Below are 26,794 nucleotides of genomic sequence, written 5' to 3'. Positions count from 1 at the left end.
CTGTGAATGATGAGGCTGTGAACAAGCGTGTACAAGCTCTTCTTTGAGATTCTATGTTCTTCTGTGTGCAGGTGTATGTGTCTGCATGTGGGGGTCAGAGGTCAATCCCAGGTGTCATTCTTTGGGTGTTATCCACCGTGTTTTTTGAGACAGAGCTTCTCCGTGGCCTGGTACTCACCGGTTCAGGTTGGCTGGCTGGCAGTAAATCCCACTGACCTTCCTGTCTCTGCTTGCCCTCCCTGCCTGGCTTTTCCATGTGGTTTCTAGAGCTAATCAGGTCGCTGGTGTCACAAGGCAAGTTCTTTGGCCTCTTTGTTACTATTTTGTTGCTGCGGGAAAATGCTCTGACAGAAGCAACTTCAGGGAGGAGGGTTTATTCTGGGAAGCGGAGGACCTGCAGCAGCCGGTCACACTGTATCCACAGACAGGAAGAAGAAAGCCATGAGTGCTCACTGCTGCTCAGTTCCCTTCCGTCACCTACTCAGCTGAGGATGGCAGCCAGGGGTTGGTGCCGCCCATGGTGGAAAAGCCTCCCCCCCTCCATTAACACGTCCAAGATAATCCTGCACAGGCATGCCCGGAAAGGCTGGAGATGGAGTGAGTGGGTAGAGTATTGTGAGGCTCTGAGTTCTATTCCCAGCACTGGAAACAAAACAAGCCAACTGCTCTCCAGAGCGTCCGTACTTCTTCGCATGCCTGCCTACAACAGGAGTGCTCTGCGCCCTTGTCACGCTTGGCATCGTTGGCTTGTCCGCGGCATGGCGTTTGTTTTACATGGGCAGGATGCAACAGCAGCTGCCTCGTGCTTGGCTCTACTCTGACTTATGGTGCTTGGATTCGGGAAAGCCTTCCCGACTCTGCAAAGATGTGCTCATTCAAATGGGGGAAAGCCTTCCAAGCATGCAAAATACAGAAATCCCTGTCTGTGGGTCCTTCTTCCCACAACCCTTGGGGTTCTATTCAGTGACCTTCCTGAAAGTTTCATAACCACAAGGCACTTTGTGGAGCCTCCATTGCTGTCCCATGACTCCCATGCCATGTGTCCCATGGCATCAGCCCAGGAACACAGCTGGGGCATTTAAAAGAGTCACACCGTATCATCCTGCTCGACAACACTGATTTGCTCATGAAGGAAAAAGAACGAGTCCTGCAGCTGGGCCTGGTGTCCCAGGTTTGTAATTCCAGCTCCTCAGGCAGGTGCCACCCGCAGGTAGGATGGGGCTTTCCACTTCAATTAAATGGCTTGAGAAAATCCCTCACAAGTATGTGAAATTGCTTACTCGTTGGCTGATTCCAGATCCACTCACATGAACAACCAAGAATAACCATTGCACAGAATCTCACCCGGGCTACCCAGAATTCATGCTTCTTGTGTCTTAGCTTCCCAAGGCAGGTCTCTGTGAGTTCAAGGTTACCCAGGTCTACATAGTGAGCTCCAGGACAACCAGAGCTACATAGTGAGATCCTGTCTTGAAATTAAAAGGGGGAAGGGGTCTTCCTTTCCAGCACAACCATCCCTCAAGCACACACTGGAGATCAGCCAAACCAGTATTGAGAGCCCTTCATTTCTCTTCATTATCTCTGTGTGTGATGTGTCCACAGAGAGGTTCTCATGCTATGGCACACACTGAACCCCTGAGGACACCTGAGGCTTTGATCCTCGCCATCCACCTTATAAGAGGCAGGCACTCTTGTTTGCTGCCACATGTATCACACTAGCTGGCCCTCAAGCTTCCTGTCTGCATCCCCCATCTTTCCCTAAAGGCGCTGGGATTACAAACACATTACCTCATCGGACTTTTACATGGGTTCTAGGGATTTGAAGTCAGGTCTTCACACTTGCACAGAAAATGCATTTCTCGTTAAGCCCTGAGCGTGTGAATCCCGCCCACTCATCCATTTAAGCCAGAGGGAAGTCCTCCTCCTGAAACAACAGCACCTCAGCCTGACACAATCTTTTTTGTTTTTTAACCTCTGTTCTCCTTGTTTTCCTTCTTTATCAATAGATCAAGATCCAAAAACAACCCCAAATCAACCTCTCACATGGCTGCTTAACTCGGTAGCGAGAATGCAGTCCACCTTGTTCTCCAGGCTCCCTTTTGCAAAGGTGATCTGTATGTTTCCAGGGCTTCCGTGTGCTGGGGAGGCAGAGTTCCTGGACCTCTGCCTCAGAGAAAGAACACAGAACAAGGTGGATCAAAAGCTTTTGAAGATTTCTCCAGGCAAAGCAACACGCCAGCAATTTGCTTTTGCGGTGTGTGGGCGGATGGCTGTTTAAATATAGAACCGACAAAAAGACTTTGCTGAGGAATCTATATGCTCTGTGCTTCTTGAGTATTAGTGCCATGAAACCCTAATCTTCCCCCTTCACGTGCCAACTGCAAGAATGCTCAGAAGCAAGTTTTCCTCTCAGTCTGTATCTATTCCCATCATGCTTTGTATGCATGCCTTTTCTTTTACACCACCAAGAAATCATTTTTGGAAGAAGCAAGTTTCATACGACTCGATGGAGCTTGGATAAGGAGTCATTAACTCAAGGAAGGGGGAGTAAATTTATTGAGAAAAGTGCCTGAGCTGTCTCAGGACTTTAGCGTGTAAGCAGAAGCGTGGGGTTTTCAGAGCCGTCAGCAGAATGAACAGAAAAGCTTCTGAGGTGGGCTTTTCATGGCTATCAACCTGTGGGAAAGGGGCTCACGGCTGCACTTCCTCCCAGTACCTGCCCAAGAATGTCCCAGCCAGTGAAATCCCCGGCAGAGAAATGAAACCACAGGACAGGGCTTCCTCCTCCTTTCCCCTGAGCATCAGTGAGGGTCAGGGGTTCCAGGCAGCAGCTGGGACCTAGTGAGGGTCATCCAGCCAGGTCCCAGCATGCTCTGGGTCTCAGCAAGGGTCAGGGAACATCAGGGAAGGTGACGGTGGGGTCAGTCCCATTCATTTGAGCTTTCTATTTTCAAAGGGTACTCAGGGGGTTTATGTCTAAGAGGGCAGCAAAGAATAAGTGATCTAGGCACACAACAACAAAGGAATGGGTGAGAAAAAATGTGAAATATATACACAGTGGAGATTCGGCCATAAAGACAAGATGGGGCTGGGAGGATGGCTCAGTAGTGAAGTTCTTGCCTTGCAAGCACAAAAGACCATCCCCAGAGGCCATATTTAAAAGCCGGGAGGTCTGGTACAGCCTGCAATCTCAGCACTGGGGAGGTGGACACAGGCAGATCGCTAGGCTTGCAGGCAGCCAGCCTGTGCTAACTAGTGAGCTAGTTGATCCTGGCTCAAGAAACAAGGTGTAGCCAGGAATGGTGGCAGCACACAACCTTTAATCCAAGCAGAAGCAAGTGAATCTCTGAGTTCAAGACCAGCCTAGTCTACATGATGAGTTCCAGGCCAGCCAAGGATACATCATGAGATTCTGCCTCAAAAAGAAAGAAAGGAAGGAAGGAGGGAAGGAGGGAGGGGAAAAAGAAAGAAAGAAAGAAAGAAAGAAAGAAAGAAAGAAAGAAAAGAAAGAGAAAGGAAGAAAGAGAAAGGAAGAAAGAAAAAGAGAAGAGAATGAAAGAAAGGATCAAAAGAAAGAGAAAAAAGATGGGTATACAGCTCCCAAGGAACAGTACCCAAACTAACCTTTGTCCTCCACATGTGCCCCCCCACAGGAACCTACACACAAAAGAATGAGATCATGTCATTCTTGAAACTAGATGAAGCTGGAGGTAATCGCGTTAAGCAAATTAAGCAAGTCTCAGAAAGACAGATACTGTATGTAGGTTTTTCATAGTCACACTAAACCTCGTGTGTGTGTGTGTGTGTGTGTGTGTGTGTGTGTGTGTTAAATGAAAGAAATGAATTTGTTTAGGAAAACAAAGAAGACTAAGGTAAAGGAGGGGAGAAAGGGCCAGGTAGAGGAATGGGGGAATATGCTTAATTTGCGATCTATACTTTTAAGAAAAAAGTGTTTTAATTTAGCGTCTCAGCACTAAGAGCACCTGCTGCTTTTGTAGAGGACCAAGTTCAGCTCCCATCACCTGCCTGGCAGCTCGCAACTGTCTGTAGCTCTAGTTCTAGAGAACCAATGCCCTCTTCTGGCCTCTGAGGGAACTGCATGCATATGGTACACATTTATTCAGGCAGGCAAAAATACTCCTACAAATAAAAACAAACAAACAAACACTGCCTTTTTTTTAAGTATTCTGCAAGATGAGCAGTACCTAATGTAAATGAGTAGACTCGTTCCTCAATACAAGGAAGGAAGAAAATGAAAGGAGGGAAGGAGAAAAAAGATTAAATGGGGTTTGGGATGTTCAGTCGGTGAATGCTGGCTTAGATTGAACAAGCTTCTGGATTTTATCCCTGCACCACATAAACCATGTGTGGTGGTGCGTCACACCCACCATGTGTGGGGAGGGGAGGGGAGGGGAGGGGAGGGGAGGGGAGGGGAGGGGAGGGGAGGGGAGGGGAGGGGAGGGGAGGGGAGGGGAGGGGAGGGAGAAGAGTCTCAGAGCTTGGGAGGCAGAAGAAGGCAGATCCCTGTGAGTTCAAACCAGCCTGGTCTACATAGTGAGTTGCAGGACAACCAGGACTACACAGAGATACCCTGACTCAAAGAGGCAAAAAAGACAGACAAAATCAAGTTACTATATATTAAGTGTGCCTTAGCCAAAGCCAGATACACACCAAGTGAAAATAAATATTCGCTATTCTTGCCATTCCAGTCCACAGCTGAGACACAAGGCCCCCTACGCTAGGGTTCAAGCATCGCCCACGAGGTCCTGAAGCTCCTAGGGACACAGTGTCCCTTTAACAGGAAGCCTGAATGTCTCCTTTGCAGGGCGGAACCTAAGGTACAGGGACTGCAGCGACGCACGGACCTTATGACCGACGGACCGAAACCGGAAGTTCTTGCCGGTGCTTCTGCTAAACCAGAGGTGGCTGAGTTTGCTCAGTGATATCCCTTTCTGGCGCTGCTGGTGCTGTGAGCGCTGGTTGCTGCGGGATTGGGCTCGACTACACTCAGCAGTGATCCGACCATCCCCAGTCCTGCGCGGTCGGGGGCCCCGGTGAGCTTGGTGTCCCTCATCCCTGCTATCAAAACATGGGAGACAGCTAGTTGGAGGCATGGCTATAATCGCAGGCAGGGCGGCGGGACAAAGAGACGAACAAAAGCAGGCATGAGCATGCGCAACGCTTGCTTTTGAGTTGGGGCGTGGTGTTGATACTAGGGGCTCCCCCTTGTAGTTCAGGCCGGCATTGAACTCGGGATCCTCCAGCCTCGGCCTCCCTTGTGCTGGGATGGCAGGCATGTGCCACCACTTGCAGCTTGGAATGGCCTGCTTGACATTGCTTCTTTGGAGCTCCAGGTTCTATCAGACTCTGATCGCCCCGTCCCTTTTTTCTTTTCTTTTGAAACTAAAGCCTCCACTGAAGAACGGGACCATGGAAGACAACCCATTGGTAGTATCCAAACAGAAGACAGAAGTGATATGTGGTGTGCCCACCGAGGTGGTCTGCACGGCCTTCAGCAGCCACATCCTGGTTGTGGTGACCCAGTTCGGGAAGATGGGAACGCTAGTCTCCCTGGAGCCCAGCAATGTGACCAATGACATCAGTAAGCCAGTGCTCACCACAAAAGTCCTCCTCGGGCAGGACGAGGTAAAGGGGTTGGGGGAAGAATCTTTTCTGTTTTCATGTGTCCATAGGATATGGAGTGTCATGCGCACGGGCACACGGGCACAGTCAGCATTTTCCAGGATCTTTCAGATCTGAGGGTGCCCTGGCTGCCCTAGTGACTTTTCTGAACATGTCAGCATTTTACTCAGCACTCAGCAGAGTATTGCTTTTTATGACATAGCCATTGCCTCAGTTTGACCCCATCGTGATGGCTGTATGTTTTTGTTTATGTCTGCTTCTTGAGTCTTGACAGCATTCCCATTCGCAGGCATGTCTGTCTGGATTAGGGGTAACCAGAGAGGCACCAGCGAAATATCTTAATGGTGCCTCATCTGCAGCCTGTTGTGTCTGCTATGTGCAGTCTGCTCAGCACTCTGAGTCACTGCTATCTTAGCTTCCCTGGAGGTGATTTAGGGGAAGTGTGGGAAGCTGGTCTGGGTCCCTGAAGGGTGCTTGAGGAAAGCATCAGGAAAATACAGTGTTTGAGCTGGGTGAGGCTGTGCATGCCTGTAATCCTCTCACTTGGGAGGCTCCAGCAGAAGGATTGTTTCATGTATGTGATCAGACTGAGCTGTATAATAAGTTTGAGGCCAGCTAGGGATAGTTCCTGCTCTCCCCACATTAAAAACAAAACAAAAAACCACTGGGTTTTGGTGACACGTGGTGTAGTCCTAGTGCAAGTCCTAGGCGCTTGGCGTGAAAGCCTGATGATCCAAGTTTAGTCCCGTGTACCTGCAGTGGGCAGAGAGAACTGACTGCCCCACGCTGTACTCTCTCATACACACAATGTACTGGAGACTAAACAGCCGCGTGTATCAGCCCACACCTTTGATTGTGGCACTTGGAAGATGAAGGAAGGCCTGGTCTATATAGCAGGTTCCATATCAGCTAGGGCTACGTAGTGAGCGCTTGTCTCAACAAAAATGAATAAGTGAATAAATAAATTAATAGATCTAAGCAGTGGAGCATGCCCTGAGTCTGGGCCTCAGAACTCACATAAAAAATCTGGGTGTGGAGCTTGGCTTGGTGGCAAGTGCCTTTAATCTCAGTGCTAGGGAGGTGGAGGCAAGCTTTTTTTTTTTAGGCCAGCTTCATCTCCATCCCAAGTTCTAGCTAGGGTTACATAGAGAGACCCTACTAACCAACCCCCCACACCCCAAAAGAAAATAAAAACTAGGTATAGTGGGTACAGGCAGAATCAGAATGCTTGCTGGTCAGGTATGATAGCACATTCCTGGAATCCCAGCACTCAGGAGGATTGCCACAAGTGCAAGGCTAACCTGGGCTATGTGACTCCAAGATACTACAGAAAATGACAACCTAGCTTTAAAGACAAACAAAAAAACAACAGGTGAGGTTTCGTGTAACCATGGCTCTGTTCTCTCTCCCTCCGTTCTCAGCCTCTCATCCATGTCTTTGCTAAGAACCTGGTAACATTTGTGTCCCAAGAAGCAGGGAACAAAGCCGTCCTCCTGGCCATGGCTGTGAAGGACAAGAGTGTGGAAGGGCTGAACGCCTTGAAGGAGGTGATCCGGGTGTGCCAGGTGTGGTGACCTCAGCCGGCAGGGCAATGCCCCTGGACCTAGTGGGCGCTCGGCAGGGTCTGCGAGCCCGTCTCTCCAACGCCAGGGCAGCCAGGCGGAGGCTCACTCTCTGGCTTTCGGCCTGGAAGCTGGAATGGACACTCAAGCTCAGGGGAGTCTCCCAGTGTGGCTGCTGTGTTGTGCCTGGGGCACTGGGCACAGTTCTGGGCTGCAGCAGGGCCAGGAGCATCCGCTTCATGGAAATCAGCGGCCAGTTCTCGGGGTTAGCACCCCCGGTGTGTGGCAGCACTTGCGGGAAGACTTTTTGTATTAAAAATAAATCTAAATACTTGCCTGGCCTTCTCAGTAATCCCGAGACATTATGGTGGTATGTTATAGGGTCACGGTCAGGGCATCTGAGGGGACAGGAAAACCTCCTGTTCTGCAATAGCACAGCATGTGTTCGCCGGGATGTGCGGTAGATGTGAACAGCCATCACTGGGAACTGCCGCTGCCATGCTGCAGCTGTGGGCAAGAGCCTCAGGTTACAGAGTAGAGTGAGGGACAGACATGCGCAGAGCAAGGGTGACCTTGCAGGGGTCCGTAAGGATGGGCTGTATGGGAGGCAAGAAGCCAAAGGGCAATCCTGAGCTCAGAGCGGAGGGGGTTCTGACACTAGGCTGGCATTTGTGCCCAGAATTGGCCTGTCTGCCCGTTCCTCCGAAGAGTGGCATCTCAGACCCCAGGAGTCTCCTGTTGTGGAGATAGGGGTGGTCCCACATCACGGCTGAGTGGGACTTTCTGCTGGGACATTCTGATGGTCACCAGTGGAGAAGGTGCCGCAGAGAAGCCAGGTAGAATCCCAGGATGGAGTGACTTCCCCGGAGCTCAGGGAGTGAGGTCAGAATTGCTGACTTGGTCTCTGAGTAGAAGGTTCAAGAGTGTCCCCTAGGTCCAGTGACCTAGCAGTAACTTCACTGACCACTTTCACTTACATGGGTCAGGACTGGCTAGTCTCAAGTCTTGATCCTTGTGCAGGCCCATTGCCTGCTGGGTACTGGGCCCTGTTCCCCTAGCCTTGGGAACAGGAGGGCTGCAGGCTGAAGCCAGCTCAGCTGTGGTGGAAGTTGGGTGTTCTGCCAGCCGTCTGGAAGAAGTGTCACTGCCCAGAGCAGTGGTGCCCCAGAGCCTATGGCAGCCCTGTTCCTGGTGCAGCTCCGCCCCACCGCCCTGTCTGCACATGTCCCCCACCCCATTCCCAGCAGGCAGCTCTCCCACACAGCTGTGTGCTTCGTCCATCCTTTCCCAGACCCTGGCTTCTCCTCTCAGTCCCCTGAGTAGGCTGGGTCTAGCAGTTGGCACCAGCCTCTGGAGAGCATGGCCATAGTGTATCTCTCGGGCCACAAAGACGAAGGACCAATGTGGGGTACACAGCTGGCAGATCCAGCCAAGGCAGGGCGTGCTCGGGGAGCCCTGTGGGGTGGCATCGTACAAAGGTCTCTGTTCCGTATCAGCGGACGCCCAACTTGCAGGCCCTGGCTTTCCCGTCTTAGCAGATAGAGCTCTGGGTGGAGCTCAAGGCCAGGTCCAAGTTCGGGTTTGTGACTTTGGTTTTCTTGTTTGGTCCCTAAGCAGGCAGCATGGCTCACCTGGTGACCCATTACCTCCCTTCAGCAACCTGCTCCTGACACCTGTGCCCCACAGAGGCCACGCAGCAGCTGCTCCCAGGTGGAAGAGCTGGGATTTGAGCCCAGCTGGAACGCCTGGGCACCTGCCCCGTTGCTCCCAGCCACCAGGCCCTGTGAAGCTCATCCATAGGTGCCAACTCCATCAGTCAGTAAGGCACAGGGATGCAGGATTTGCCACTCAGCTCTGGTTCTGGGTCAAGCAGTTTCCTTTCTTTTCTCTTTTTGGTTTTTCAAGACAGGGTTTCTCACTGTGTAGTCTTGACTGTCCTGGACTCACTTTGTAGATCAGGCTAGCCTCAAACTCACAGAGATCTGCCTGCCTTTGCCTCCCCAAGTGCTGAGATTACATGCGTTGGCTACCACATCCAGCAAATAAACTTAAGGATTGTTTTGTTTTGTTTGTTTTATGAGGATTGTGGGGGCTGGGGGTGGGACAGGGTTTCTCTGTGTAAGCTCTGGCTGTCCTGGAACTTGCTCTGTAGGCCAGGCTGGCCTGGAGCTCACAAAGATGCACCTGCCTCTGCCTCCTGACCTGGGATTAAAGGTGTGCTCGGCCACCACTGCCCAGTGTCAAGCAGTTTCCTTTCCTCCATCCACCCCAAAAAGGCAAGTGGTGGAGACACTTGATCCTTAGGAGGGTCAGAGTGGACTTCACAAAAGTGACGGCTGGGAACGATAAGGCAATTTCACTCAGTTGTTTGCAGGGTGAGTGGCTGCCTGGGAAGAGCTACTGAAACTGACCTGTAATTGAACCCTCTGCACGCTGGGCAGTATTTACAGCTGCTCTGGGCTGTCGGGTAGCCATAAAACACAGACCAATAGCAGATGCCTTAATTGCCTAAGCCAGTGTCCCTTGCCCAGATCTGCTGTGTAAATCAGACAAGGCTCTACCAGAGGAGGCACCTGGCCAGGGCTTCCTGATGCCACCATAACTCAGGAGAGGCCCGCGTTGCCCTGAAGAGAGCCACCATGCCAGCAATTTCTGGGTGGAGAGCCGTTCTGTGGATAGAGGGGCGCAGCACGTGGTGCACACCCGGGCTAGATCTATAAGCAACTCCTAGCACACGCAAAGCATGAAATTAGGTCACTGTCTACCTGTCGCACGCCACGGGGCCGGCTGCTCCCAACAGCCTTCACTGCCACGATGAGGTCTTTTAGCAGTTTTCTGCCGAGAGCAAGTGGCCGCCCTGGTGGCTAGGACAGCGTGCCCTCGTTCGGCCAGTGATTTGGCACTATGGAAGTCAGGAGAGGATAGCTGTCCTTGGCGATCCCCACAGGTGCCTTTCCCCACAGGGGGCCCCCCTGCCCCCCCCACCCATAGCCAAGTGAGCAGCACACAGGGCAGGACGGTGACCTGGCCTAGCTTAAGACTGAGGGCTGGGAAGTCAAGAGTCCCAGAGCTGGGGTGACCAAGCAGGGAGACTGGAGTTTGGATCTCCAGAACCCATGTAAAAGCCAAGCAAACGACAACACATACTAAAGGAAAAAAACAAAAAAGAAAGGCAAGCCCCGAGTGGGCAGCTGGGGCGGGGAGCCCACAGGTCACTGCATGGGCATTACCACCACAGCTCACAGTTTGCCATCACAGGTCGGGGCTTGTCTGTAGGGTCAAGAGTGCTGAGTTGCAAGTGAGACTCTACAGTCACTACAAGGACCACAAGATGGAAGATTCTAGAGCCCTGCTCAAGGGAGAGAAATCTTTAGAAACAATCCCAAGTCAGGCAGGTTAAAGAGAGCTACGCCCCAGGCCTCAGAGCCCACTGCAAAGTGGGCACTGTGCCTAAGGCTGCGTGGGGCCCTGAGCCCACCCCCACCCACGCAGACACCGTGGCCTGGAGGGTGAGGACAAACTGCTTCCATCACGGTGGGCCTGGAGGGGAACACAGATGGAGGCATGGAGATAAAGGGTGGTCAGAAGGAGCAGGGAGCTGGGGAGGAGGGGGATCTTCGAGAGAAAGACCTAGCCGGACCACCCAGAGCACAAGAAGCACTGGGCATACAAGAAGCATAGGCCCAGCTGCAACTCCCCAAGGCTGTACCAAAGATTCTTTTATTACTATTTTTTAAACATTTGTGTGTGGGGGTGTGCACATCCCGTTGCATATACATGGATACAGGTAGGAAGTAATTCCTCTCCTTCTACCTTGTGGCTCCCGTGGACCAAACTCAGGTCATCAGGCTAGTTCCAAAACACAAGATTCTGATAGCACTCTGACCCACCCCAGACAGCCATGGTAGACACTTACTCAGCCCATGTCTCCTGTCACCAGCATCCTGTCACAGGTATCAGTGACCTTGTCAGAGGTCATAGATGATGTGTCCCCTGCCTCCTTCGGATGCTTCCGAGATGAAAGGAGAGTGAGCGGTGTGGTAGAGGGAAAACCTAGTCATCCCTGCCCCACAGGCCACACACGGCACTGGCATCGTGACCTGTGAGCCCAGGTTAGCTCTGGAGACCGGCTCCCACCTGGTTCATGGTCACAAACCTGTCTGAGCATCATCAGCTCTACAGACTAGATCTGTGGGCACCACTGACCAGGACTGGGAAAGAAGCCCATCCCAGAATCCAGGATGACAGAGGGTGTGGCCTGCTGGAGGGTGGGTGTGTCCCAACAAGGCTGTCGGGCAGGCAGGGCAGGCCAGGCAGGACTGGGAGGAGTCTCTGGGCCTCTGCGAAGCCATGCTTGGGCAGCAGTGATAGTGCCCAAGGGGCCTGGGCGGCCCCAGATGCTGAGGAGGACAGCAGAGGACTGGAGACCACACTGAGGTGGACCTCCTCCACCCCAGAAACTGCAGAGTGTGCACTGAGAAGCCAAAGCCACGCAGCCGTCCAGTGGGCTCTGCCAGCCGCCCAGAGCCACCGGGAGGTGAGCTGTGTGGGTGTGAGTGTGTGTGCAAGTGGGGCCGGCTCAGGAATAGAATGGTGTCCAGCCGGGGCCCCACACCATCAGGGTTGGGAGATACTTGCTGTCCAGAATCATATCATCATGGCCTCCCTCCAGGCTTCTCCACCTGTGTCCAGACTCCCTACCCACCATAAAGGGTCTCAGGCTCAAGGGCAAAGCTTTGCCCATCTTTAAGTGAAGGGACACCTGGGCCTACACCCAAGTCTGGCATCTGGCTCTGGGGCAAAGTCAAACATGGACAGGCCCTGACAGATTCTCCAAAGACTGAAGGTCTGGAGAGCGAGGTGGGCACAGGAGCGGAGAGGAGGCACAGCTGCCAGAAAGAGCAAGGAGCAGTGTTCACATGTGGCCAGGGTCTGGGGTCACTGGACACAAGACCCATGGATGGGAGCAAGCCTGTGCTTCATCAGATAACAGGGCAGCAGAGCCGGCTGGGCCCCGAGTCTCAGGTGTTCACCGGCCTGAAAGAGGGCCCGTAGCCACCTGAGGTCAACCATGAGTGCCCCACGGAGTGCGCAGACCCCCTGTAGAACCATCAACAGAGATTCAAATAACTGGGGGAAACCGAGGAAAGCCTTGGTCATGTCGAGTTTTCTGGGCCCGCCTCCCTTCCTAGAGGTCGTGCCCACCCAAGAAAGGTGGTCACATCTCAGATCAGGAGCACTGCATACGTGTTCCAGACCCCAGGCAGGTTCACTGGGATTTCAGCAGGAAGGGGCAAAGGCAGAGGGCTCCCCAGAGGAAGGCTGCAAGTCTGGACTCATCACCAGGTGCTCTGGAACCCGGAAAGATAATAAGGGTGCAGAGAGAGACACCCATGGGCCTCTCAGCCTACCTGAGCACCTTGACCCACAGTGAGCTCTGGGCCTCGCCTCCACCCTGCCACGCCTCAGGTGTGGGTGCTACCTGGATTGGGGCCATAACAGTGGAAACAAACCTCACTGTGGTTCTATCGGACACTAGCAGGGATCCCGGAGGGTTTGGAAGCCAGCCCAGGCCGACGGGACCCGGGATGCCAAGGTTGTGTTGCCCACTCTGCAGGACCAGAGCTGGGCTTGTCAGCTCAGCCAGCTGATGATTGCAGCAGGAGGTTCCCGAGGAAGCGGCCTTAAAGCCCCAGGGCAAACAAAGCCTGATCCCTGGCTCTGGAGGGAGACTTGGTAGTTACCCAGAGACTTACCACAGGCCATCCTGCAGCCATGTGTGGGAGCTCGGAAGTGGAGGCCATGGGACAGGGGTGGAAGTGAGGAACGGGTAGAGTGACTGTCCTAGTCCCCCTGCTCTCTCAATGCAGCCTTCTGGATTGGCCAGGACTCGGGCGTCATGGTCGCAGTGAACAGTGGTCAGAGGTCCCTCTGCCACATCTGGCCTAGCAGGCCTATCCTGACATGGGTGTGGTCAGGGCCCAGCCCTCTGTGAGGGTGGCCTCTGGCAAGGCCTTACTCAATAGACTATGAAAACACAGGGACAAGAGGCTAGCCTCTCTCTTGCTGCTTTTCCCTGGAACCCCTCAGTTCTCCAGGCCCCAGTCTCCGCCCCTCCACTCCTGTGGAATCTTGAGCTCAGCATAACACAGCTCCCGGAATGTGGAGAGTATAAACTCCTTCCCCAGGCAAAGCCAAGCCTTGCCCTGGTCCCGGAGCCAAGCAACAAGGATGGTCCCAAGCCCTAGCTGTGATGGGGACATGTGTGGCAAATGCACACTGTGGGCCTAGCAGAGGCCCATCTCCACGCCCACCTGGCCTGCTCCAGGGGTGAGCCTGAAGGGGCTCCCCCATCCATCATCTCCATTAAAGCCATTACAGAGCCCAGCGGGGTGGCGCACACCTTTAATCCCAGCTCTCGGAGAGGCAGAGGCAGATCTCTGAGTTTGAAGCCAGCCTGGTCTACGGAGTGAGTTCCAGGACAACCAGGGCTACACAGAGAAACCCTATCTTGAAACAAACAGACAGACTTTACATAGCTGGACACCCTCACATCTTGCCCATAACCATAGAAAGCCTGGGATGGCACTGGGAAGGCTGCAGTGACCACAGGTGTCCAGCAGGGAGCAATCCGAATGCCTACGAGAGGGTGGGCTTTCGCAGCCTTGCTGAGAAGGTGGGTTGAACTGTAGCTCACTTTTTCTTCCTAGCAGCCCAGAGGCAGTCACTGCTGCCCCATCTTGCAGGTGAAAACACTGAGGCTCAGACACACCGGAATTCCAGAGTGTTTACCAGGCCTGATGATCAGAAATGTCTCCACACTGTCCTGCCTGGAAGACATGATCGCAAAGAAACCTGTGCTAACAGGAAGAGAGGCCAGTTGGGCAGCCCGGTTCCTCACTAATCCCACTTTACATGTGGAGAAACTGAGGCCTAGAGAGGCAAAGGTGTCCATGATCACAGGCAGGCAGGATAAAGGGCTGAGGGCTGAGGCCGCTTCCGGAAATGACTGCATGAGGCTGGGCAGAGGTCGCAGGGGCCCTAACAACTCTGCCTGGGTTTCTAAAGTGCCTTCAAGGCCTGGGATAGGCTGAGATGGGCTCTCCAAGGCCTTCCTGAGATAACAGCAAAGCAAGAACACACTGGAGGCAGGACAGCTTTGAGGACAAGAGGCATGCCACCGGGCCTGGCGTCTGCTCTCAGAGCAGAGGGTAGCCATGACTGAAGGGGCTTCCCAACGGTCAAAGACACCTCTGGCTGATCTCCCAGTAAGCAGCCGCCCTGCCTACCAAGCCTCGTGCCCAGTGCCCTCTTCCTAGAAGCCTAGCCCCTTGATGGTAGGCAGGGAAGTCCTCCTGATAATCAAAGTGTTTCCTGCTGTCTGCTCAGTCATCCCCTCCCCTTGGCCCACAGCGCAAGGCCATCCACAAACCGGCCAGGGTTATTAGGGACCCAGGCACAGGGGAAGGTTCTGGAAACTCCTACCAAGGACAGATAAGCAAACAAATGGATCTCAGATGAAAGTTTATGGAAACGGAATGAGGGAATGTTGTTGCTAGCAGTGACAGAAGGCCCCTGCAGGGGCAGTGGTGTCTGCGAGGAGAGCTGGCCTAGGTGCAGCAGCCATGGGCCAGGGCCTGTGTGTCAGGGACAGAGGTTGCCTAGGTAGTGAGGGAATGACTTCCGTGGTGTGTGAAGCCTCAGGGAAAATATGGGCAGAGCAGCAGGGAAGCACAGGACGGACAGACCTCAGCCTCCGGTTATTCACCGCTGGAGTATCCCAGACACGAGATAAGCCCCCAGTGTCCATGTCCCAACTCCAAAAGGAAAGAAGCCTGAAGCCTTGTCTACTAAGTCATCAGTAGGGTCAGATGGCACAAAGGACCAGAAGGGAATGGGTACAGCATAACAGTGCCCACAGTGATATGGCCCATATGAACCCAGAGCAGGCCTGAGGTATGGCCAGACCCCACCTGCTCCAGGAGCCAGGGCAGGTGAGCCTCTTGCCTTAGGACTGTCATGCACTAGTCCCTTTTTGAAGTGCTAGAGATGAAACCCAGTGCTTGGAGACTAGGCAAGCATTCTATCACTAAGCCACACCCCAGCCCCTCACTGGGGGATTCTAGGCAGGAACTCTATCACTGGGCCACATCCCAGCCCTTCACTGGGGGATTCTAGGCAGGTGCTCTACCACTGAGCCACACCCCAGCCCCTCACTGGGGGATTCTAGGCAGGAGCTCTAACACCAAGCTACATTCCCAGCACACAATTTACATTTTATTTTTAGATAGGGTCTCGCTAAGTTGTCTACACTGGTCTTGAACTTGCTCTGTATCCTAGTCTGTCTTGAATTATCAATCTTGTCTCAGATTCCCAAGTGGCTGGATAACAGGCCTGTGCCATGATGTTTGGTTAAATTTATGCTCCCCTCTCCCTGTTTTCTTACTCATTTGTTTATTCATTCAGTGAGACAGGCTTTCACATAGTCCAATTTAGCCTAAAGCAAGGACGACCTTGAACTTGAAATTCTCCTGCCTCCACCTCCCAAGTGCTGGGATAACAGGCATTTGCCACCATGCCTGGTTTATGCAGTGCAGGGAGTGGAACCTGGGGCTTCATGCATGCCAGGCAAGCACTCTACCCACTGAGCTACAGTCTCAGTCCTGCCCAGTTTCATAATTCTGGAGCAGTAAGGACACCCACAATATATAACCAGCAGTTTGTCCAATTCTAGGACGGTGATTCTCAACCTGTGTCCCACTTGGGGGTCGAACAGCCTTTTCACAGCGGTCACCTAAGACCATTGGAAAACACGGGTATTTACGTCACGATTCATAACAGCAGCAAAATTACAGTTATGAAGTAGCAATGAAAATAATTGTATGGTTGGGAGGGGTCACCACAGCATGAGGAAGGTTAAGAGGCACCTTTCTAGGCCTCTCTCACCATCCAGAGAGAAGCCCATGGCCTTCCCTGGTGAGCTGGCATAGCTCACACAGACTCCTCTCTCTTGTCCCGCCTGACAACCTGGTACCAGCAGGTGAAAGGCACCTGCCAGCCGGGCGGTTCCTGGAAGCCAGCTGCTGCAGAGCAAACTGCCCCAGAGGGATAGAGTGTCGACAGGGGCGGGGCCGAGCCTCAGCTTCTCCTCCCTGGGTCCTCCCTCAGCCTGAAGCCCCGGAGGGCCACTGGCCAGGTGAGGCCCCGTGCGCCTTTCCGGAGATCAGCCTTGCCCCCACCTGAGGCTCGGCCTCCAGTGGGGGCCACATGGCCTCTGTGAATGACCAGCCAGGCTTCCCTAGAGGAGGCTAGGCCTACCAGGCCTGGGCCAAAGAGCTTCCTTGTCACAGAGGTAGGCTCCCGCCCCCGGGACGGGAGATTGAGGGGAGGAGGAGGTCAGCTCTCGCCGGCTCCCAGCAGGCACATGATCTTCCGGCCTGCTGCCGAGCTTGGGGGACACTAAGGAACACTCAGGGTCAGGGACAGGCAGGGGCTGGGTGGGGGCGGGCCGGCACCTGGGGCAGAAGGGTCCCCAGGGTGGGAGAGGTGTGTTTACTGGCCTTCCCTCCCATGCCCCCGGCAGGTGGATTTCAGCATGCGATGGAAACAGACTTTGGGTTTTGTTTGTTTGGGGTTTGAGTTTCTTTGGAGATTTTTTTTTTCTTTTTTGAAACAGAGTGACTAGGTAGCCTAGGCTGGTCCTTACACTCACAGACTCACAGTCCACCTGCCTCAGCCTCTCTAGTGCAAGTGACGGGAGGGTGTGCCATGGCCACCTTGTTAGAACTAGTCTTTAACTCCTATGAAGTTAGCTGTGTGAGCACCCAGGAGACCAAGACCCTGAAGGGGCTTCCCAGGACATCACCCCAGGATGTGAGCCCCAGGCGGGAAAGCAGCCAGGCCCCTGTTCTTCAAGAGTGAGCCCACAGCTGCCCAGAGGCAGGAGAGGGGGGAGGTGCAGTCAGACCCAGACTCCCACAAAGGGGGCAGGGCCTATGGTGGGCCTCCAGGGAACCTGCCGAGCATGGGCAGGGTGGTAGCGATGGTGGCCAGGCACGCAGATACTGCGAGTGGGCCGACCTGGCCACTGGGTGACACCCACATGGCCTTGCCCACCTCCTGCCCCACCCCCACCCCTCACACTCCCACTCCAGCCTCCACTGGGGCCTCACTCCTCCGCTGTCTTCTGCAGATGAGGAGCACTTCAGAGTTTCTGAAAACAGCCGGAGCGCCCCTGGTGTCGGCGACCTGGCTTCCGCGCAGCCCCCCTCCGGCCATGCCCACGGTGGCGGCCGGGCCACAGATGGAGCGCGTGGACAACGGCTCGCAGGGGGGACCCCAGCTCTTCCTCACCAGCGCGCTGGCCAGAGGCGTGTCAGGCGTGTTTGTGTGGACTGCTCTGCTGCTAACCTGCCACCAGGTGAGCACCCCTCCCCTCCCCGCTCCTCACTGAGCCACGCAGCCTCTGGGGGAGCTGGCACGGCATCCTGGGACCTCCAGGGGCAGCCCCTGGTACCAGACACTGAGCCTCGGGAGGACCCCAGGCGTGGTGTCCGTCTATCGCCCCTCTTCAGGGTTAGTGTGCAGGCGCCGAGCCTAACGGGGGAGGTCTCTGCCAGGAAGGTGGCACATTGCTGGGTGGGCACCCCAGTCATGTGTGAGGCCCCTCGCTCTGCTCCCCGAGGTCAGCGATCGTTCCCAGTGCGCAGACAAGGGCACTGAGGCTCAAAGGTGGCTGGGCCTTCCCCAGGCTCACACAGCTGGAGGGAAGAGGGCCCTTCCCGCCAGGAATGGCCAGGGCTTGGACTGTTCTATGGAGAACCTCAAGTCACACACCGGGAATTTGGGGAGGGGGGCAGGAAGGTGGGTGAAGGAGCTATGGGAGTGGGGACCCAGAGGAATGGGAACTGGGACAGTGCAGAACTGGAGGGTGCTGGGAGCAGCGAGCCAGAGATGGGGAGCTGGGAGAGTAAGGATTTGGGGGTGGGGGGCAAGCGGGCAGTGAGTGGAGAACTGGGGGGTGGAAGGTGGGCAGCTGGAAGGCTGGGGGGGTTCTTAGGAGGTGAGGCCAGAGAGCTGAAGAACTGGAGCATGGTTCAGGGAGCTGAGAGCCCCAGGCCTTCTGGAACACCCACTTGGCACCATTAGAGTGCCTGAGCCGGTAGGTGAGGGGGGCCAGGAAGTAAGAGCAAACACCTCTGCCTGTGACAGACACGTGCTGGCTGGCACCTGTCCAGGTGTGCCTCAGTAACCAGGATACGAGGGAGACAGACCTGGGCCTGAGGGCAGGCCAGGCAGCTTTCAGCCACAGAGTTGGCGCAAGGTTAGCCCTCGCTGTTAGGCGTCAGCAGGAAGACCTCCAGGAGGGATAGGGACTAGACAAAGAGGGGTCAGGTGGAGAAACCGAGGCAAGAGTGGGCAGCAGCTTGCCAAGGTCACCAGCCAGGCTTACCGCCTGGGAAAGGCCTCCTGCTGGCTGGTTACTTTGTGTCTGGGGAGAGGGGGAAGGGACCGATAAGGAGCCTGTCTCTGACGCCAGCAGCCTTCTCACCACCCCTCACGGCCCCTGCACACACACAACTGTCCCTAACAGCGTGGCCTACAGGTCCTGCTTCCCCACAGCGGCCTGGAATGCGGAGGAAGCACCCAGCTCCCAGACTGCTTCCTCTTCACAACTGTGCAGAGGGACCTAGGGGCACAGGCTGATCCAAAAAGGCCTCCCTGAGGTCCATAGCATGTTCAAGACGGGCCTGAACAAGCCAGTGAGACCCCTGTGCCCCGCCCTCAAAATAAAACACAGGTAACAGAAGGGCTCAGCAGTAGAGTGTTGGCTGAGCAGCCAGGAGGCCCTGGTTCTGTCCCTAGAACTGAGGTGGGGTGGAGCATGTCCCCTTCTGCTTCTTGTAGAAAGATGCAGAAACTTCAGACAGCTGGAGAGTGAACAAAACAATCACCTTCCGGATTGTTCTTTCTTGTGCTGCTTTGGTTTGGGCCTTTGGCACCTTGCAGCCCGGGATAGCCTCAAACTCCCTATGCAGCGGAGGATAGCTTTCCTGCTTCCGTTTCCCAAGCACTATATCCGTTGAGATCGCAGGTGTGTTTCCGTGGGGCCGCCTGCGTGCTGGGCACTATACCACACCCCCAACCCTTTCCTTCTGTTTGTGTAAGCCTCGTGTGACACTTGACAGCGGCTTGCCTTCCGACTCTGATCTCAGGCACTGATCCCGTCAGAGGACTTCCCATCGAGCTGTGCAGCTGAGCATCATTTTTACTGACTGTATAGTGTTCCTCCCCACACAGGCTCTGGCCTCCTGTGATGAGCACAGCTCCAGCGTTTGTTCCTGTGCTTCACTGTGATGAACCTCTTTGCACTTAATTTCTTTCCTTCTTATTTCTGGATAGATGTGTTCCTAGGGACAGACTTCTGGAGGTGTCAAAAAGCATACGGCCTTCTACGGTCCCCAGGTTGAGGGCCTGCTCTGACACTTACTGAGTGAATATTCCAACTTCCAGAATGTTCTTCAAGATGACCCCACGGGTCATCAAAATGTATGACAGGCTTGAAAATGCTGAAGGGATGAATTTTAGGCTTGGGGCAGGCTTGTCACTCAGTGCTGGGGGAGGCCGAGGCAGAAGAATCATGCGTTCAAGGCCAGCTCGGGCTACATCTGTGGTTCTCAACCTCCCTGACGCTGGGACCCTTTAATACAGCTCCTCATGCTGTGGTGACCCCCAACCACAAAATTATTTCATTGCTACTTCATAACTGTAATTCTGCTACTGTTATGAACTATAATATAAAACACCTGATGTGCAGGATTTCTGATATGAGACCTCCAAAGGGGTTGTGACGCACGGCTTGAGAGCCCCTAGGCTACATCGTGAGACAGGGTCTCAAAAGCAACAGTGGCCATCTTTTCCCCCCCTTTTTAAGAATTTCATACCATGTTGCTGAAGCAACGACGGACGTGAGGTTGGGTGTTCTCAGCCTTTGTGTACCAATTAAAACGGGATGGTTTAGCTGGTAGAGTGCCTGCCACGCAAGCATGGGACCTGAACGCAGTATAGCACCCGAAAAAATAGATTCCAGACATGCTGGGACACACCCCAAGGAGGGGTGGCCAATCAGATCCCTGAAACGCTTCTGCCAGCTGTAAGTTTAGCCAGATCAGTGGCTCCAGGTTCAGGGAGACCTCTGCCCCTCCTCTTCAGAGTAAAGAGAGGACTGGGCGGCTCAGTGGTATGCCTCCAAATCCCCTGAGGAGGGGCTAGAGAGATGGCTTAGCAGTTAAGAACACTGGCTGCTTCACCTGCATTTGGGTACCTCTGGCTGCCAGTAACTCTAGTGCAGGGCAACTGACGCCCTCTGCTGGCCTCCACGGGCACCCACACATCCAAGGCATATACTCACACAGAAGCTGTGGATGGATAATGTTTGTATTTGTGAATCGAGGGTACTTTTCTTCTTGGTGGTGCTGGGTATCGAGCCTGGGGCTTTTTTCCACTGATACAATTTTAAGGGGCTGAGGGTGTGCTTCACTGGGAAACCACTTGCTTAGCCTGCACAAAACTTTGGGTTAAATTAAATAAGAAAGGCTGACTACGGTGGCTCACACCTTTAATCCCAGTACTGGAGAAGCAGAGGCCAGCAGAGCTCAGTTAGTTCAAGGATTGCCTGGTCTGTGTAGTTCCAGGTCAGCCAGGGTTACATACTGAGACAGCCCACACCTGTCTCAAATATATATACATTAGTATGTAACATATATATAATATATACAAAGATATAATATATAGATAACATATCTATACAAAAACATAACATATTTGTATATAATAAACAGAATATTTCATTTGGAGGGAGCATGTTCTGGGGATTGAATACAGAGCCTTGCTCTTGTTAGGGTACGGCCTCTGCCTTGGCCATGCCCCTGCCCCAGTAACAGGTGCTCCAGCACCGAGACATACCCCAGTCCTGGTGTATGTGTGTAGGTATAGGAAAGAGGTAAACCGCCAATGCTGGTCTCCAGGCACCGTCCACCTTGCTTCTTGCTTTTAGGGACAGTCCGCTTTGCTGACTGGGCTTCCCAGAGCCACCTGTCTCTGCCTCTGCCCTCCCCTCCCCCCGCAATGGGATTACAGGCGTGTATCAGTTTTTGTCCCTGAGGGCTAGGGACTTGAACTCCGGCCCACAGGCTTGCTTTGGCAAGCCTCTTACTAACTGAGCCACCTCCCCAGTCCTACTCTCTGCGGGAGGCCTTGAGTGGAGTTGTCTGCTCCCTCCGACTGCTCCCACTCCGTGTCTGTCCGGAGTGGGGGGGCAGCCCGGCGCTCGGCCCGCTCGGCCCCCTGCGGTGGACCGGGAGCGGGACGCGGTGCCACCGGAACTCTTCTGCCGCAGATCTACTCCCACCTCCGCTCCTACACCGTCCCGCAAGAGCAGCGCTTCGTCATCCGCCTGCTGTTCATTGTGCCCGTCTACGCCTTCGACTCCTGGCTCAGCCTCCTCCTCCTCGGGGGCCACCCTTACTACGTATACTTCGACTCTGTGCGAGACTGCTACGAAGGTGACCCTCCAGGCGGGGCCCTGGGGGAGCTGAGCAGCGGGCACCCTGCCACACACACACACACACACACACACACACACTTCCCCTGCCATCCGCAAGGTGCCCCGTTCCCCTCTCGGCTGAGCCCTGCGAGCTGCCTCAGGGCTTGTGCGGCCTCAGCGCCCGGGTTCACGGTCTGAGGGCGCGCACCCCTCTCCCCGGGCGTGCTGACAGTGTCTGGTGGAGCCGGCAGGCACAGGCTTCCAGGACTGACCCCCGCTGTCACGCCTCTGTCCTCCTGCAGCATTTGTCATCTACAGTTTCCTGACTTTGTGCTTCCAGTATCTGGGGGGCGAGAGCGCCATCATGGCTGAGATCCGAGGCAAACCTATCAGGTAAACCCACCCGGGCCGCCCCCGGGCCCCCGGGCCACGCTGGAGGACCCACCGTGGTCTCACCAGCAGCCTGAGCCACCTCCTTCTCACACCCAGGTCCAGCTGCTTCTACGGGACCTGCTGCCTCCGGCGCATGTCCTACTCCATCACCTTCTTACGTTTCTGCAAACAGGTGAGGCGGCCTGCCCACCCCACCCCGGCGGCCTGCCCACCCCACCCCGGCGGCCTGGCCCCGCCCCACCACGGCCTCACACCCTTCCCCTGCCCCTCCCAGGCCACACTGCAGTTCTGCATCGTGAAACCTGTCATGGCTTTGATCACCATCATCCTCCAGGCTTTTGACAAATATCATGATGGAGATTTCAAGTAAGGGGGCTGTGAGCGGGTGCCTCCCTGGGCCGGGGGAGGCCGTGCTCCCACAGGTCCTTCCACCCGCAGCCTGCCTGCCTTCCGCCCCCGGGGTGAGGGGCTGTAAGTCAGTTAGTAGGTATTTATCTAGCATACGTGAGTCTCTGGGTTCCGTCCCCAACTTCATACAAACCAGGTGTGGTGGTGCACACCTGTCATCCCAACACTCGGGGAGTAGATGTAGGAGTATTAAAAAGCTAAGCTGGGGGTTATCCTTGTCTATACAATGAGTTTGAGGCCAACCTGGGCTACATGAGGAAGGCCTCAAAAAAAAAAAAAAAAAAAAGACATTGTTAGGTTTGTGGGCGTGCCCAGGACTGGGGAGTGACCTGAAGCAAGCCTCCTGAGGGAAACCACAGACCCCACCGCTCTCCCTGTAATACTGGCTGAGGCCCTGGAGGGAGGACCTGGAGGACTGGAGGGAGGAGCTGTCTGGGGTTGTGGTGCCCAGCCGGAAAGGAACAGGCTAAAGGAGCGGCGGGGACCACGCTAACCAACACTCCTTACGGCCCAGCGTCCGCAGCGGCTACCTGTACGTGACCCTCGTGTACAACGCCTCCGTGAGCCTGGCCCTCTACGCTCTGTTCCTCTTCTACTTTGCCACCAGGGACCTCCTGAGACCCTTCGAGCCAGTGCTCAAGTTTCTCACCATCAAAGCCATCATCTTCCTCTCCTTCTGGCAGGGTGTGTGAGCTGGCTGGGCAGGGGTGTGGGACCAGGCCCGGCATCCCTGGAACCTCCATCTCAGCCCTGCCTGCCTCAGTTTCCCCAAAAGTCAGTGACTCCACCTACCTTGGAGCTGACGGAGCCTGGAGTAGGGGACACAGTGAGGTCTCAGCGGATGGAGGCCACGGCTCCGCCTCCTGAGCCCTGGGTCCTACCCCACCCCCACCAGGCCATGAGAGTCCCCATTGTGGAAGATGGCCAACAGCATAAGAGCAGGGGTCCCCAGGCCCAAGTTGGATATGTCAGGGAGAGAGACTTTAAGGTACCCAACCCTTGTCAGTCATAACCCCACCACCTATGTAGTCAGGATCAAAGAAGCTCTGGGGTCAAGCTGGCCTTTTTCCTTGCACACCCTGGGCATCAGTAGGAACTGGCAGGGCTCATATCCCATCTAAAGATGGGGCCTGAGTCCTTGTCACTGTCCCTAGGAATGCTGCTGGCTATCTTGGAGAGGTGTGGGGTCATCCCCGAGGTCCAGGCCGTGGACGGCACCAGGGTGGGCGCCGGCACCCTGGCCGCTGGCTACCAGAATTTCCTCATCTGTATCGAGATGCTGTTTGCCTCACTTGCCCTGCGCCATGCCTTCCCCAGCCAGGTGTACTCGGAGAAGAAGAACTCTCCAGGTGAGCTGGGCCCCGAAGCCGAGGATACGGGCAATGCCCAGCCGTGATGTCTAATACTGACCAGGGGGGCATGCCCACGGGTATCCTAGCCAGGCAGACAAGGGAGATGCTGAGCTCTGACAGACATGGGTGGAACCAGCCACTCTCTTAGGTCTCCTTGCTGCTTGGGGAAGGAGTCAGGAGAGGCTGGGTCTGCTACCCTAGCGTGTGTGCCATCTTGGCCACATGGCTGGTCCCCACCTGCTCAAAGTGAAGGGCTGGCACTGGGCAGGAGTCTCTTCAAGGATAGGCCCTGAGACCAGCACTGAGACTCGGGAGCTGAGCTGGGTCCCCGGTGTCCGAGGCCGTCTGCTAGCCATTGGCAAAGCCTGGACACGCAGGATCCGCAGACCCAAGACAGCCCGAGGGGACCTGCGAGCCGCAGGGGTGAGAGGCTGGGCAACGAAGCAGGGCACTGTGGCCCAGGCGACCTGTGTGACTCAGGCCCACACGCTGTGCCCTCCAGCCCCACCAGCACCGATGCAAAGCATTTCCAGCGGCTTAAAGGAGACCATCAGCCCACAGGACATTGTCCAGGACGCCATCCACAACTTCTCGCCAGCCTACCAGCAGTACACGCAGCAGTCTACACATGAAACTCCTGGGCCGGGCCAGGGTGGGCACCCAGCACCCAGCACCCACCCTGGCCCAGCCAGTGGCTCCGGAGTGGGTAAGAGGAGCCGCAACATAGAGAAACGTATGCTGATTCCCTCCGAGGACCTGTAGGGGTGGGGTATGCGGAGCCTGGCTGGGCACCCAGCATTCTTTGGTTTCTGGGGCGGTAACAGGGTCCTCACCTACCAGCAGCTCTTGACGGAGGCCCCGCCCCTTCTGAGAGCCTCACTGTGGGACTCACGGGGCCTCTTCTATTTATTCCATGTAGTGCCCAGGGGGAAGCCACCTGGGCAAATTGGACAAACCCAAGGACCCAGTGGGATGTCTTAGTTACAGCCTGCAGGTGGAGCTGAGAGTTGGCCATTCCTTCCATGGGCAGGAGAGACGGATGGTTAAATTCCAGGCTGAGCATCCCTCTGTAGAGAGGTGGCCAGGGAGAATGGGTCCAGTCAGCCAGGGCTGGGGAGCCTCATAGCCTGGGCCCGGCTGTGGCCATCTTGGGTGCGTGGAGAAGGCCCCTTGCCCCACATTCTAGCACAATGCTTGGCGAGGCCTTTTCAAGGGCAGCCTAGCCTATTTAGCACAACAGGGTTGTCAGTGCACCAGCCTGCCAGCTACTAGCTGCTTATTTATAGATAAACACCTTGCATTTTCTAGTTGTTGGGCTTTCTGTTCTTGTGGGGCTTGTCTTCTGAGTGACCGGTCACTAAGGAGGTTCACAGGGGCCATGGAATGAGGCTGGGTGTCTGGAACAGCCAGGACAGGCATCACGATGTGGCTCAGAGCAGTACAGGGCAAAGAGTGTGGACTTTGCCACCAGATGACCAGCTCTGTGCCATGACGGGAACTGGCGTAGTCACCTCCCTTTGAACTTGAGGTTGGCCCCACCCTGAAGTGGTTGCTGAGGCCTGTGGCGCAGCCTAGCATGCCCTTTAGGGGGACTCAGGCTGGGGAGCCCGCTATCTCTCTTTCCTCTTCCTGTGCACTAGGCCCAGTGCCCAGGGAGCCAGAGACAGGCTCAGTGTTTCCAGCTAGGATGGACTTGGACACATGGGGACAAAGGCAGCAGGGAGTGGGAGCCAGTGCCCAGCTGGTTAGGCAGGCAACCAGAGAGAAATGCCCTCTGGGCACCACCCAGGAACAGCACCACATGCCCAGCTGTCAGTTCCCATAGCCCAAAGTATCAGACGAGGTGTGTGGGGAGGGTGTGGGGTGCTTCCTTGCTTTCTTATTCTCAAGGCCCAGAGACAGGAGGAGTCAAGGCCATTGGCTTCTCCCTGACCCTTCCGGGCTGATAAGATAGGCTCTATCCCTCCCTGCACCCGGCTGTAAAAGCCACCCACACCTACTTATCAGGGATTGGTAGGCTCACAGGACGGCCCTGCGGCCCACACACCCGCAGGCCCCGGAGGGACTCTGTACTCCCAGAGACTCTGCCTGCCTTCTTCCTCTGCCCTGGAGAGGCCATGTGCCCTGGGGCAAGCTGGGAAGGGTCCTCTCCCACGAGCCCAGGTACAAAGTAGGCTCCTGGGCCCTGGACAGTGTCCGGAGTCTGCACCTCACAGATTAGGCAAAATGGACGTCACTGAACACCCACGCATACACTTGCACCTCCGTTCCCTGATACTGGGGAGGGTGTGTCAACCAAAGAAACTAAACACGTCGCCCAAGGTTACCCAGCCAGTGGGGGTCACTGTGCCTTGCTTCCCACTCCCCCCAACCCACATCAGACTTGCGCAGGTCCAACATGACCAAAAGCAAAGCTGGCCAGGGTAACAGGGCACCCAGGGCTCTGGGTCTCACTGCCACCAGTGAAAGGACCAACTGCAAGTCCAGACCATGGGGCGTGAGGAGGGGGCTGCTCACCAGCAGTGACTGGGTTTGCCCTGGCACCCCCTCCTGCCACTCTGTGCAGGTGCGAGTGCCTGTGTGTGCGCATTTGTAAGGAGGCCGGAGGTCAGTGCTGGGCGGCTTCCTTAGGTTTTTTTTCCATGTTGAGTTTTGAGACGTAGAGCTTCCATTTGGCTAGGCTCGCTGGCCAGGGAGCCTCAAGGATCTGCCTGGCTTCGCCCATCCATTTGCTGGGGTCACACACTCCACAGTTCTTTATGGTATTGGGGATCTGGACTCGTGTTCACTTGGAGGTACTGGACTGAGCTACCACACTAGCCCCCACTCCTTGAGATGTGGTCTTGCTTTGTAGCTTAGGCTGGCCTGGAACTCAATTTGTAGCCAAGGCT

General features: G+C 55.2%; 2 protein-coding genes across 5 annotated transcripts; both read left to right on the top strand.

Annotated features, from left to right (window-relative positions):
- Positions 1-4,863: 4,863 nt before the first annotated feature.
- Positions 4,864-7,539, top strand: Psmg3 (proteasome assembly chaperone 3). The gene is made up of 3 exons (XM_021640729.2): positions 4,864-5,054; positions 5,410-5,646; positions 7,065-7,539. The coding sequence occupies exons 2-3, from the start codon at positions 5,431-5,433 to the stop codon at positions 7,215-7,217; spliced, it is 369 nt and encodes a 122-aa protein (XP_021496404.1). The 5' UTR covers positions 4,864-5,054; positions 5,410-5,430; the 3' UTR covers positions 7,218-7,539.
- A 4,006-nt stretch (positions 7,540-11,545) lies between these two features.
- Tmem184a (transmembrane protein 184A) lies at positions 11,546-25,210 on the top strand. Of its 4 annotated transcripts, none has more exons than XM_021640721.2 (10): positions 11,546-11,742; positions 16,243-16,401; positions 17,398-17,625; positions 21,604-21,769; positions 22,053-22,143; positions 22,240-22,315; positions 22,418-22,509; positions 23,066-23,235; positions 23,706-23,900; positions 24,406-25,210. In XM_021640721.2, exons 3-10 carry the CDS (start codon positions 17,398-17,400, stop codon positions 24,663-24,665), a joined length of 1,278 nt encoding a protein of 425 aa, XP_021496396.1. In that variant the 5' UTR covers positions 11,546-11,742; positions 16,243-16,401; the 3' UTR covers positions 24,666-25,210. The 4 variants fall into 4 exon arrangements, with proteins under 4 accessions (XP_021496396.1, XP_060223972.1, XP_021496395.1 ...); XM_060367989.1 differs by having other exon boundaries at positions 16,243-16,557; XM_021640720.2 differs by lacking the exon at positions 16,243-16,401.
- The last annotated feature ends 1,584 nt before the right edge of the window (positions 25,211-26,794 follow it).

The sequence above is a fragment of the Meriones unguiculatus genome, chromosome 15, assembly GCF_030254825.1.
Source record: "Meriones unguiculatus strain TT.TT164.6M chromosome 15, Bangor_MerUng_6.1, whole genome shotgun sequence".
Classification (NCBI taxonomy): domain Eukaryota; kingdom Metazoa; phylum Chordata; class Mammalia; order Rodentia; family Muridae; genus Meriones; species Meriones unguiculatus.
This window is presented reverse-complemented; position numbering and strand designations above follow the sequence as displayed.